Below are 14,065 nucleotides of genomic sequence, written 5' to 3' on the forward strand. Positions count from 1 at the left end.
ATGCTCAGGATCTTCTCTGAGTCCACTGGTCTGGATGTGAACTATCACAAATCCTTTATTATTCCCATCAATGTGGACACTACTGTCATGGCTGAATTAGCTTCTGCATTTGGCTGCCAGATTGGGAAAATGCCTTTTACCTACCTTGGGTTGCCAGTGGGAACTACAAGGCCTAAAATGCTGGATTTTATGCCACTGGTTGATTGCATGGAGAGGAGAATGACAGCTAGTTCATCTTTTCTGAATCAGGGGGAAAGGCTACAGTTCCTTAACTCTGCTCTGTCATCTATGCCCATTTTCTTCTTGTGCAGTTTGGCTGTCCCAGCTGGAATTCTTAAACAATTGGAAAGAATCCAGAGACAATGCCTCTGGAGGAGGAATAGGGGTCAGCCTGCCCCTCCCTAGCTGCATGGGACCTTATTTGCAGGCCAAAAAACAGGGGAGGTCTTGGCATTCTCAACCTTGGTTCCCAGAACGTTGCACTTTTGATCAAACATGCCAATAATTTCCTTAATAAAAAGGATCTCCCTTGGGTTTCTTTAATTTAGGATACCTACTACCATAATAGGGTCCCTCAGGGAACTTCGGATTGTGGCTCATTCTAGTGGAAGGATATTTGCAAGGTCATGCATCATTTTAGGGAGTGTGCTTGGGTTCAGATTAATGCAGGGAACACTGCCCTCATGTGGTCAGATAACTTGCAGTTTGATGGTCGGGTGTCTAGCCTTCAGCTCAGATTTCCCAGGCTCTATTCCTATGTTAAGGACCCCTGGGTTACTGTTATGGAATTCTTGGGCTCTCAGGACATTTTCCAGCATTTCCACCTTCCTTTGTCCAGCCAGGCTTTTGATGAACTGACTATTCTCCAGTCCATGTTGGGTGGCCTTATTAGAGCACCTGGGTCCAAGGATATCTGGTTTTGGAAGGGCACTGCCAAGGGATACTCACCAAAGTTGTTTTACTCACATACTTTTGTCTCAGCATCTTTCAACCCTTTGACAGCTTGGATCTGGAAGTCCTCTTGTACAATGAAAATCAAAGTTTTTGCTTGGATGCTTATTATGGATAGGTTGAACACCAAGGACATGGTGGATAGGAGGCATTGGCATTTGGAGGATGGAGTGAGCTGTGTCCTTTGCCCTTTGCAGACTAGGGAAACAAGGGATCATTTGTTCTTCAATTGCAACTTTAGTGTCAGAATTTGGAACTATCTGCAAATTGATTGGTCTTCTGGTGACTCCATGGCTCATTTGGTTCTTAATGCTAGCAGGAGTTTTAGGAAGCCCTTCTTCACTGAAGTGGTGTTCATTGCTTGCTGGAATATCTGGATCATCAGGAATGCTAAGGTCTTCAGGCATGAGAGAGCTAGATTTAATAAATGGAGATCTGCTTTCATCCATGACATCAGCTTAATGCAATATAGAGTGAAAGCTGCCTACAAACATGATCTTCTACGCTGGATTTCATTCCTGCCACCTTGAGGCCATTAATATGTATCTTCTAACTTGTTTTTCTCCTTCTTCCCCTAGATTCTTTGATTACCTCTTGTAATCCCCCTTTGGTACTTGTACTGTATGTCTTTTCTCAATAAAGTTTTGATATGCTGTGGGGGTTTCCCCTACAGTTCCCAGTCAAAAAAAAACAACATGTCAGTGAGACGACGGCGAGTCCTTTTGTACAATTTCCGAAAGGACGTGTAGGCCGGGGCGCCTCTTCGTGTACCATGGCAAACTGGCAACCGTCCACCGACTCTTCGCCTTTCCCTCTCGATTTGGAACTGCTGTCGCGTGCTCTTCCTCCCTCCTCCATTTGCCTTCACCCTTCCTTCTGCCATTGTTCGATCGTCTTCTCCATGGAGGGAACAAGCCGGAAATGACCCCGTTATTCTTGCCCCGATCTGAAAGATGACGTGGTGGGGGAACTCATTGATCGGTGCGACGTCATCACCTCCGCTAGCATGGCAGGTTCGTTCAAGCCCATTCTCGACTCAACTAATAACATCATTACAAGGAACCCAAGGGTCTAGGAGCGGTTTGATCTCCCCTATCTTCTTCGCCATGACCCTGTTCTCTAGCGAGCGGACGACAGAGACCTTGCCTTGTGCAAGTTGATGCCGCTTGATAATGATATGTGTGATGTCAAGATGCCATCGCTTAAGGGTAAGTCCTGGGCTGGCGCAAATGGAGATTGGGTTGTTTATATTGGGTACAATTGCGAGTGGGAACTTGTGAATGTGTACACTCGTCAGCGGATTCCACTTCCAAAAATCTCCGAGTGCCCTGAGGTTGAGCACACAGATGATCTACGTACGTTCAAATACGATCATCGTGACTGTCGTCTACTGAAGATAGCAATTTTTCTAGTTCCCAACCGCTCTTGGAATTACAAGAACTATCAAGTTGTTGCTATCTTCGACAAGCTTGTTGCCGTCCTTCATGGTTCGACTGGATGGATATTGCTCAAAAATCAGTTTCTATACACGGATGTGTACTGTGATGCAATTGAATACGAGGATCTTGTGTTTGCTGCCACCACTCGTGGCACTGTTTTTGCATGGGATCCTCGTAGTTTCAGTACGTTTGTCTTCCACCGAAATTATAATTGTTTCAGCCACATGCATGCGAGTTAGCAAGTTTCCCTTCTCTACTAATTAACCTTCTTCTTGTGTTTCCAAGGTCCTGTGAACATTCCACCACCTATACTTGAAAATTTTTATAAGCAAGGGGAGATGACGATGGTGATGGTCACGAGCATGAGGAGGAGCAGAACTTATATACTCAGTGGCGCCTGGCAACTAATTCCGATGGATCACCTCTTCTTGTCTGTATACAGTGTACTCAGACTGTTACTACTGAGGAAGCAGGTGTTGTCTCCCATGGTCGCCCTCTCCTGACCTATTCCAACACCCGTTGCATGGTATTCAGGACAGATACTAGTGTGCTAGCGCTAACACCTTCTCCCTGGTTCAGTATTGATAGCCTTGGAGCAAACTCGCTCTTCCTTGGACCAAACTATCCAATGATGGTGAAAGGCGATCCAGCTTCTGTTGACACAACGTTACTACCATTTATGAGAAGCAACTGTATCTATACCTCGGACATTTCGGTGGTTCCCTACCCTGGTCCTGATATTTGCCGCTTCAGCCTGGATGATCAGTCCTGCGTTGCTCTCGATATTGACAATAGATGGCCCTTCCCAGAGCACCTATGGTTCAAAGCAAGCGTTTCCAACGCCGAGGATTGGTTGAGTTGAAGTTCATTTCATTGCTTGTTATTCGTTGTGTGATGAATACTTTAGTATTTGCTAGAATTTTTGTTGGAAATAATCTATAATCCAACATGTATCCTCGTTGTCGTTGTGTGTTGATGACTTGTTGTATTTAATGAATGGTACATTTCAGTTGCAAATGCATGTCATAGACTCAACTTATGAATGGTTTTCGAGTCACTTCTTGGAGTGTGAGTACCGTAGTAGTATAGCCAGCATCCGGTTAGTATGAAGTTGCCACATCACATAGAGCCAACCTAATATTGGAGTATGCTAGCCCTCCACCGGCGCGCCGCTTCAAATGGTGGAGGAAGTGAGAGGTCGTGTCACCTTGTGTCCAGATCTGAGATGCCACGTGTACCAGATGAATGACTCCAAGTTCGACCACCGTGATGCTAGGTGCGAGCCCAGGAACACTGTTGGAGAGACCCCCCTCATAATTTTCCTACATTGGTCGTTTGATTCATAGGATAGAATGCTATAGGATTTTTTCCCTATGTAATCATGTTTTAATTGGCAATCTAGCATCCACTCCAACTTTTGTTTCACTTCCTTTATTCCTACGAAGAGAGTACTTGCTCTAAATGATGTGCCGCTGCAAGAGCCGCCTATATTTATTATCCATGCTCTAAAAAGGTGGACTAGCTTTGGCTATAGTAGTACTGTACTAGGTTAGTAGGTGACCTTGCGCTTGGCTCTTCTCCTCTTCCGGAAGTCGAACAATAATGATGGTACTACAGTAGTACTTCTGGCAATGTGACACCAAATGAACTGCTGCACGTCCACCGCTTGTAAGCAAAAGTTTCTCCTCGTGCTACGAGCCACCGCGCACGCGTTGGCGAGGGAGAAGGCGTAGTAAGCAAGCTTCTCGTCATTCTGCGAGTTGACGGGACACATCAAAGTTATTTATTAGTACTCTCTTCAAAAAGGGCCGACCATGTCCATGGCTACCATCCCGTGCTCTGTCATTGAGTACATGCACTATTCACGTGCCATCGAGGAGAAAAAAATATTGCGTAGTACTAGGTGCCATCAAAGTGCACGACTCACTTACGCACTGCATATCTCCATTTTCTTGCATGACACGCCACCTTGATGCTAGATTTCCTGCGTGTCATGGAGGCATATAGTATGATTTTGTAAAATGGAGGCATATAGATGTCCCGCGTGTCGGCAAAAGGATGAACAAAGCTCATGTCTTAAACGAAAGAGTGGAAGAACATAGATTCCCGACGATCGAGAAGGGGCAACAAACCTCGGGGTGGAGCGTCTACACTCATAATATTTTATATTATTCAGCGATATAAAATCAACCAAATCTCTCCACGTTCGTATACCATTCTATAGTATGAGAATAACTTTGAACGTAAGCCATTGATTCACTCTATCCAATGTTCATAGTTGGAAAATCCAAACAAAACCAAGCATTGGATCAACTCTTTTTTCGAGATCAACTCTTTTAGCACTTACCGCCTACCCACCTAGCCCACCTATATATCCGCTCACGTGTGATGACCACAGGAGCTATCCACTCAGATTGTATGTTAAAAAAATAAAGGTCGATAACTAATGCGGCACCTCAGGCCAACGCGGCCAGATTGCATTTTGCACGAGAAATTACACACCATGTTTCGTTGACATGTGGTCCTGTTCCAACATGTCAGTGAGACGACGGCGAGTCCTTTTGTACAATTTCCGAAAGGACGTGTAGGCCGGGGCGCTCTTCGTGTACCGTGGCAAACTGGCAACCGTCCACCGACTCTTCGCCTTTCCCTCTCGATTTGGAACTGCTGTCGCACGCTCTTCCTCCCTCCTCCATTTTCCTTCACCCTTCCTTCTGCCATTGTTCGATCGTCTTCTCCATGGAGGAAACAAGCCAGAAACGACCCTGTTATTCTTGCCCCGATCTGAAAGATGACGTGGTGGGGGAACTCATTGATCGGTGCGACGTCATCACCTCCGCTAGCATGGGAGGTTCGTTCAAGCCCATTCTCGACTCAACTAATAACATCATTACAAGGAACCCAAGGGTCCAGGAGCGGTTTGATCTCCCCTATCTTCTTCGCCATGACCCTGTTCGCTGGCGAGCGGACGACGGAGACCTCGCCTTGTGCAAGTTGATGCCGCTTGATAATGATACGTGTGATGTCAAGATGCCATCGCTTAAGGGTAAGTCCTGGGCTGGCGCAACTGGAGATTGGGTTGTTTATATTGGGTACAATTGCGAGTGGGAACTTGTGAATGTGTACACTCATCAGTGGATTCCACTTCCAAAAATCTCCGAGTGCCCTGAGGTTGAGCACACAGATGATCTACGTACGTTCAAATACGATCATGGTGACTGTCGTCTACTGAAGATAGCAATTTGTCGAGTTCCCAACTGCTCTTGGAATTACAAGAACTATCAAGTTGTTGCTATCTTCGACAAGCTTGTTGCCGTCCTTCGTGGTTCGACTGGATGGATATTGCTCAAAAATCAGTTTCTATACACGGATGTGTACTGTGATGCAATTGAATACGACGATCTTGTGTTTGCTGCCACCACTCGTGGCACTGTTTTTGCATGGGATCCTCGTAGTTTCGGTACGTTTGTCTTCCACCATAATTATAATTGTTTCATCCACATGCATGCGAGTTAGCAAGTTTCCCTTCTCTACTAATTAACCTTCTTCTTGTGTTTCCAAGGTCCTGTGAACATTCCACCACCTATACTTGAAATTTTTTATAACCAAGGGGGAGATGACGATGGTGATGATCACGAGCATGAGGACGAGGAGGGCCCATATACTCAGTGGCGCCTGGCAACTTCCGATGGATCACCCCTTCTTGTCTGTATACAGCCCACTGCTGATGTTACTACTAAGGAAGCAGGTGTTGTCTCCCATGGTTGCACTCTCCGGACCTATTCCAACACCCGTTGCATGGTATTCGGGATAGATACTACTGTGCTAGCGCCAACACCTTCTCCCTGGTACAATATTGATAGTCTTGGAGAAAACTCGCTCTTCCTTGGACAAAACTATCCAATGATGGTGAAAGCCGATCCAGCTGCTGTTGACACAACGTTACTACCATTTATGAGAAGCAACTGTATCTATACGTCGGACATTTCGGTGGTTACCTACCCTGGTCGTGATATAGTAGGCCGCTTCAGCCTGGATGATCAGTCCTGCGTTGGCCTCGAGATTTACAATAGCTGGCCCTTCCCATAGAATCACTTGTGGTTCAAAGCAAGCGTTTCCAACGCCGAGGATTGGTTGAGTTGAAGTTCATTTCATTGCTTGTTATTTGTTGTGTGATGAAAACTTTAGTATTTATAATGTATCCTCGTTGTCGTTGTGGGTTGATGACCTGTTGTATGTAATAAAATGATATGCCTGTGATAAACTTACTAAATTTATGAATGGCTATCGAGTCGCTTCTCTGAGTGGGTGCTGTGACGAGGCAAAAAAATATTTTCCGAATACATAATTATACGTGCATTGCAACAGGTTATCGGATGAGGCCAATCAACAATAGTACACTATTTGTACTAGCTTCACATGATGCACTATCTCTACGTCTACGTACGTAATACAACAAGTTTTAAACTTGAGACCAGCCACCCATCCTCACAAAGAACACTTTTTAACCTAGCACAGACTCCAGGAAATTTGGCCACAGTGTGAGGTGGGCCATATGTTAATGTGTTCGCTGTACGTAACCAGCACCTCGAATCCACTACTACTATAAGTAGTACTAGGAGTAGTAGGGTGGCATGGGCCAGAACAAGCATTCACGTCCAGGAGTACGACACACGCCACCAGCACAACTTCCATCTGACACCATATTTCTTGGAGTCCGTGCTACATCAATCTCTTCAACCTAGTCATTTCTCTAACTCAGCCATCGCGCGGCGGGCGAGGTGGGGGTTTGCCGATAGTCGGTTTCCTCAACTGCGGTCCCACTTGTAAGGCCAACTCCAACGCACGACCCCAAAGGACCTCCGTTTTGCCCGGATTCTGTCCATTTGGGTAGCGCAATGGGATCATGTCCGGTGAAAGGACCACGATGTCGCCTAGGGGGGTGAATAGGCGTTTTAAAATCTTTTACGGATTTGGCTATATCCTAACGCGGAAATAAACTAAGCGGATACTTTTCAAGCACAAATCCTAAATATACTAGGCTCACTAAGTGCACCAACAACTTAGGATAGACAAGATGAGAACAACGAGGATATGAGTAAGCACAAGTAAGTCACATAAACTTACTCAATGTATATCACAAGATATGGAAATGAATAATACACACAACCACAAGTAAACAATACAAGCTTACACAAATTGTATCACAATATATGGAATTGAATGATACAAGCAAACTCAAGTAAGCACTACAAGCTTACACACGTTATGTCACAAGATATGGAAATGAATGTTACAAGCTAGCAATTCACACTAAGCATAAGATAGAACAATAGTAGAAAGTATGAATTGCGAATATAAAGTGTAGGCCTAAATAATCTCTTCAAGGAAATGGCCAACACAATATAATGAGGACAACAAGATATAGTGAATGCATGGTCAAGTGACCAAAGTAAACCACAAGTAAGGAGTTAGGGTTAGGGATAACCAAAGTCACGAAGACGAGGATGTATCCCGATGTTCACTTCCTTGGAGGGAAGCTAGTCACCGTTAGAGAGGTGGATGTTACCACAAAGGCACACCAATGCCATGAAGGCTCACCCTATTCTCCTTGAGATATCATCACGAAGGCGATTCTCAACCACTAGTGGTAGACCTTGAGGCGGCCTCCAAACCTTCACAAACTTTCCGGGGGACAAATCACAAGTTGATTCCTCCTCGGAGCACTCCTACCGCCTAGGAGTCTCCAACCTCCAAGAGTAACAAGAACAAAAGGGGAAATGCTCAAGACTTGCTCAAATCACGAATTCCTTTGGTCAAGAGAGGGAGAGGGAGTGGATCTATCACTTGATTGGAAAAACTCTCAAGAACTCTCACGAATCTCTCCGGGATCTAAGATTTGGTGTAGTAGAAGTGAGAGGAGCCACTTGTGTTCTTGGGGCGATTTGAGATGAAGTGGTCAACCCTCTACCGGATTAGTAGAGGGATATATATAGGGCCTAGAAAACTAGCCGTTTGTGAGTAAGTGACAGCGCCGGGCCGGACATCCGCGCAAGTGCCGGACATCCGGCGGGCACAACCAACATTTGAAAATAGGTTCTGGAATTTGCGGGCCGGATTTCCGGGAGGATCCCGGACATCTGGGGCGACCCGGAAGCCCGGACATCCGGCCAAGTCCTGGATGTCCGGCCATTAAAAAAACAGCAGGAACCCCAAAACTGAAACATGCATAACTTTTACATCCGGACTCCGATTTTGATGATCTTGGGCTCGTTTTGAAGCTATGGAAAAGCTCCAGGTCGTCACATAGAGAACCACCCAAGATAAGCCAAAATGGAGGGTGCAAATCATGCAAGGGTTATACATATACTTTGGGGAACCTAGTTGGCTTTGGATTTTCTTTTGAGATATGTAGGCATATTGTATTTGTATTGGATAGGAGTGAAATATGCCTATGTTGGAATATGATGTGAGAAGAATAGAAATAGATGATGTTGACTTGAGCAAATCCATCACTAACCCCTTTGATCCCCTCTTAATAGTGCGGGATCCCTATAACTCAAGAATCATAAAAGAACTATACTAGATAGCTTCCGGAAACTCATTCTTGAGCATATACCCTTTTCGATGGTCATCGATCCTCACATATAAAGCCAAAGGAACTAATACCTTTGACTAGAGCCTTTCACTTGAGCTTTATATTGATGTTTCTTCATGGCTCAAGTTGAAGGCAAGACATTGGAGAAGTCTTCAAGTAGCTCCCCCATACACAATGTGGAAAGCTTTGCTTTGCATTCATCTTTACTTGTCCATCAACATTAATTACTTGATGACATACTTTGATGAGCATCAAGCTTTCTTATAAGCACCAAGCTCATGAGAATTACCTAACCTACATAACATAAACAACACATAGTATGGGTTAGTACACAAAGCGCAATTGATAAATTCTTACCATACCACAAGATCTCATGTGGCACATGATATGCGCTTGTGTGTTGACCATCTTAGAGGTCAATCTTTGATCTTCATCTTGGTCGACATTTAGCTTTGCTCCATGATTAATATTGATGTCTTGAAGGCCCTATTGATATCTTCACTATGCTTCATTTCTTCAAGACATAATAACCAATATCTCAATTCACCGTGACCATATCAAGTTTCTCCTTGAATATCATATTGGACATCATTTGCTCGTTCTCATGCTCCAACATAGTATCTTGAGAGGCACAATGAATTCTTCACTTGAATTACTTGCTTCAAGACATAATAATTCATGACTCAACATATGAGCTCATAATGATCCTATCTTCAAGCATATGTAGAATTCTTCTCTTTAATCATTCTCTCAAGATCTTGATCCATCATGGTTCAACCCATAAGCCTTGATGCATGCACAACAATATGTATATGGCATTCATTTCGAATCCATTCTATCTCCTTCTTGCATCACCATGGAACAAACATCCTTCAGTTCATCCAATATTCTTCATGCATTGGAAATGGAACTTTCCTTCAAATGTATAACTCAATGCAAACATTAGTCCATTAGGATTGTCATCAATTACCAAAACCACACATGGGGACTAAATGTACTTTCAATCTCCCCCATTTTGGTAATTGATGACAATCTCAAAAAGAGGGTTTATATAATAAACTTTAACACAAGTATGCAATTTACCTGAGGATAAATTGTATACTTGAGATAGTATTGATAGCATCAAGTGTCACAAAGATACTTGAGTTTATCAGGCTTAGTGTACTAACATCGAAACACTACACAAGTATTTGATGTTAGTGGAACCACAATATATAGAGCAAGCTCCCCCACAATATATGCACGTGTGAATGAACTTTGAATTTCCTTGCATATATTGGTTGGCATACACTAGGTGGAGTTTTCTCTATATATTCATTCATGCAACAAACATATATAACCAGGGTAGGTAAGCATGAGTGACAACAAGCACTTACAAAAATACTTATCTTAAACCCTCTAAACTTCTCCCCCATTGGCAACAAATGCCAAAATGGATGAAAAAAAATAGAGGACTAATATAGTATGAGTTCCTCCTTATTGTGTGCATATCGCGAAAATGTGAGTGAAATCAAATGCACATATTCAATGATGAAAAATTTGAGGAGCTCAACCCATATTTACGATCTAGAATGTAACAAGATAGTATGATATGAAAATAAGATTAAACATGGGAGGAAAATATTCAAAAGATCCAAAGAACATATTTTGGACAAGATAAAATAGGAATATCCAATGTGATCATCATGTCAAGTATGGTCCAAAATACATCCAAAACACATGAGTGCGCAAGGATATATGCAATTCATATAAGCACTCACGACACAACCTCTTACCGAAGCCACACCACACAAAGTGGACGGCAAGGAATAAATGATATCAAGGAAAGATATGAACTTTCTTATGTATAAAAATTTCTAAGTGGCCAATAATAATCATGATATGTATCCACAAAGAAACCCGTATACACAAAAAGGTTGTAATTGATAAGAACATGATATCCATGGGTGAATTCACTATTATACAACTTTGAGCCTAGCATAAGAGCAATGCACATGGAACAAATTGATCTCATTTGCATAACACAAAGTGACGCAAGCAATCAAAAGATCTGACGAGCCAGAAGGATAAAAGAAAATTATGATTTGAGCAAAGGAGTGTTCTAAGGAAAATAGAGAAGCTCCCCATGATTTGTGCACTATTTAGATTTTTTTATTTGGATACAAGTGCACAAAATAGGATCATCACTCCCCCAAAATCAATAGGAACACAAAACAATTGCAAGCAAGCATAGGTAAGAAAAGAAGCCTAGCAATTGCAACAAACATATGGTTGAGCAACATGTAAATGAGGCAACCTAATAATAGGCACAACCAAAACGATGTGTGTGAGTCACGTCAAAGCACTTGAGAAGACTAGTATAAGGATGAGAATTAAGCATCAACATAGTCTTGAGTAAATGAGATTCAAGGTGCCAGACATGTCCTTCCCACACACACGAACTTAAGCAGGTGACACACACATCAAGCAAATGGGTTTCACAAGCTCACTAATAGCAAATTAAAAATCAAAGCTTGTGACAGCCCATGGTGAAGATAGGAAATAATAGGCTAGTCAAGACAAGCACGAGGGCAACAAACTTCACCAAACATGAGTGGACTAAGATGCAAAGAGGTAAGAGACACACTCATACAACGAATGCTTCCACGGAGCCACCAAAGATATAAAAGGAGAATGAAACGATGGACATGAAAGAATAGGGATATCAACTAGAGATGTAACTTCTCTCACGTGTATAAGATTCTAGGTAAATGACATATATATCCACAAAGAAGGATGTACGCATGAAACAGTTACAAAAGGAAAGAATAAGATATCCAAACGGGAGTCATAAAATATACCAATGAGATCTTTGCTTGAAAGCATAGCACATGGCTTAATATTATCTTATTGTATATTAATGAACTCCAAACACACAACCATCAAAGACATCACAACTAGCAACAAGAGATCATTGTTGGGATGCTTTGAGAGAGGAAACAAGTATCACAGGAATGAGTCAAGAAATTCATGCCATGATGCAACCTACACAAGGTTGACCCCATTTCTATATATATGCATGAAGTAAATACTTGTTACCGAGATAGCATTGGTATGAAGTTGTAGATCAATAAAATGTCCAAGCTTGGCTCTAATTTCCTCATAGTGCCACCACCTTCATAAATAAGCCAATCACCCAATGCTTCTCAAATGTACCTATAACATTTTAAGTCCGATATGGTCCCCAAACTTATTGGGTCCGAAGTAGTTAGCATAACTACAACACATAGGGTAAAACCACTTAAGTATGTGCATATTGATATGATTTTGAATTTCATGCACATCTTAGCTATTAAGAATTTGATGGATTTACCATATATATATATGGGATCAAATAAAGCAAACAAGGCGTGCGAATTTACACATAGTAACTATGCATGCACATGCCTACCAAAAACCAGGGGGATACAAAATGGAAAAATGAACACATAACCATTAATACTTCCAATAACATCACTAGTCATTCATGTTGTCCAAAATAAATTAAAACGATAAATCAACATATGATAGCACACAAAGTCAACATATGAACAAAGGAAAACCAATGAGCATATAAGATATGCATTGCACACATACTCATAGGAATATCTCACTCAAGTAGATATAGGATACTATAGACAATGAGATGACAAACTCCCATAACTCCATACAAACCAATACGATGAACTCGAACAAATGGCATTTCGAGTTATCATTCGGCGTAGAATGCACATAAGTACATGATCATCTATACTAACACAAGCATAACACGAAAGTTTAGAAATAAACACAATGCTTGGATAGTATATTATTAACATTCCAATTAGATAGATCATCATGCAAAGCAACAATTGGAATATCTTTAATCAAACGATTTTCCGAATATGATTTTGAAGATAACCATGGGAAAACCGCACAAGAATGCCATATATAAACAATGCATTGCATGCCACAGAGATATAAGATAATCTCAAATATATTCTAGGTGGCATCCCATAATTGTACATATTTAACAAGGATTGTGATATGCACATAGCATATCACTCCCCCGTAGTGTGGTGATCCATTAATATCTCAAAAGATCCCAATAAGATGCAACTAAAATGCAATGAAGGCTCGAGACTACACACACAAATATATGACGTGCATTGCAACCTACACATGCTAGATAACACAAATCAAGCATATTAGGAGACACAACATATACAAACATATGCTAGGTACAAAACCTAAACATGCATGGGGCTAGTAACTTTCAATGTAGATAATATAAATACAAGTTACCGCCACAAGGAGCATTGGAATGACAAATATGATGATAATTCACTTGACTTGGTTTGAACCATAATGAATGGTGAGAATCATTTTTCTTCATGAACTAGCCAAGCCTCCAATGCCCTCCACACACCTATTGATCAAGTTTGAGCTTGAGGTCCCCAACCACGTTGGGTCCTAAGAAGTTAGTAACAATAGGCTTGGCAACCTAAATGGTATTATCCACTTTCAAACCACTTTGGGCACCAACATACTTGGCAAACATATTACCATCAATATCCTTCCTAAGTGAATAATGATCATTGATAATTGGAGGCTTAGAGATGTTACCGTTGGGACATGATGAAGCTATGTGTCCCTTATTTAGGCAAATATAGCAACATGTACTCCTCCTTCTCTTCTTCTTTACTTTCTCAACTTGGGAAGTAATAACATGGTTCATCATGGATAGTGGCCGTTCTTCAACTTGAGGTTGAACTTGATATTGAGCTTGAGGCCGCTTCCCATGTAGCTTCCCTTTATAAGCCCTTTTCTTCAATGGACAAGATCTCACGTGATGTCCAACCTTTTTGCACTTAAAGCAAGATATGTTGGACTCGTTCTTGGCTTGGTCTTGCCCCCTTTTCTTGTTCATGGATTTCTTCTTGTTGGAGTGAAAACTATGTCCATCATCGCACTTTTCCAAGTCTTCCTTCAGACTAGTGACTTGGGCCTTGAGCTCATTAATTTCCTCTACATGGTTAGTTTCAAGACTAGAAACAAGAGGACTAGTGGAAGTAGAAAC

The 14,065-nt window shown here is 42.0% G+C and overlaps 1 protein-coding gene across 1 annotated transcript in view; it reads left to right on the forward strand.

Annotated features, from left to right (window-relative positions):
- Positions 1–683: 683 nt before the first annotated feature.
- LOC109778387 (MA3 DOMAIN-CONTAINING TRANSLATION REGULATORY FACTOR 2-like) overlaps positions 684–14,065 on the forward strand; it is a 43,193-nt gene continuing 29,811 nt past the window's right edge. The window contains 1 exon segment of the mRNA XM_040388119.2: positions 684–1,354. Within this exon segment, the coding sequence (XP_040244053.2) occupies positions 684–1,354 (671 nt within the window).

Source organism: Aegilops tauschii, chromosome 4, assembly GCF_002575655.3.
Source record: "Aegilops tauschii subsp. strangulata cultivar AL8/78 chromosome 4, Aet v6.0, whole genome shotgun sequence".
Taxonomy (NCBI): Eukaryota; Viridiplantae; Streptophyta; class Magnoliopsida; order Poales; family Poaceae; genus Aegilops; species Aegilops tauschii.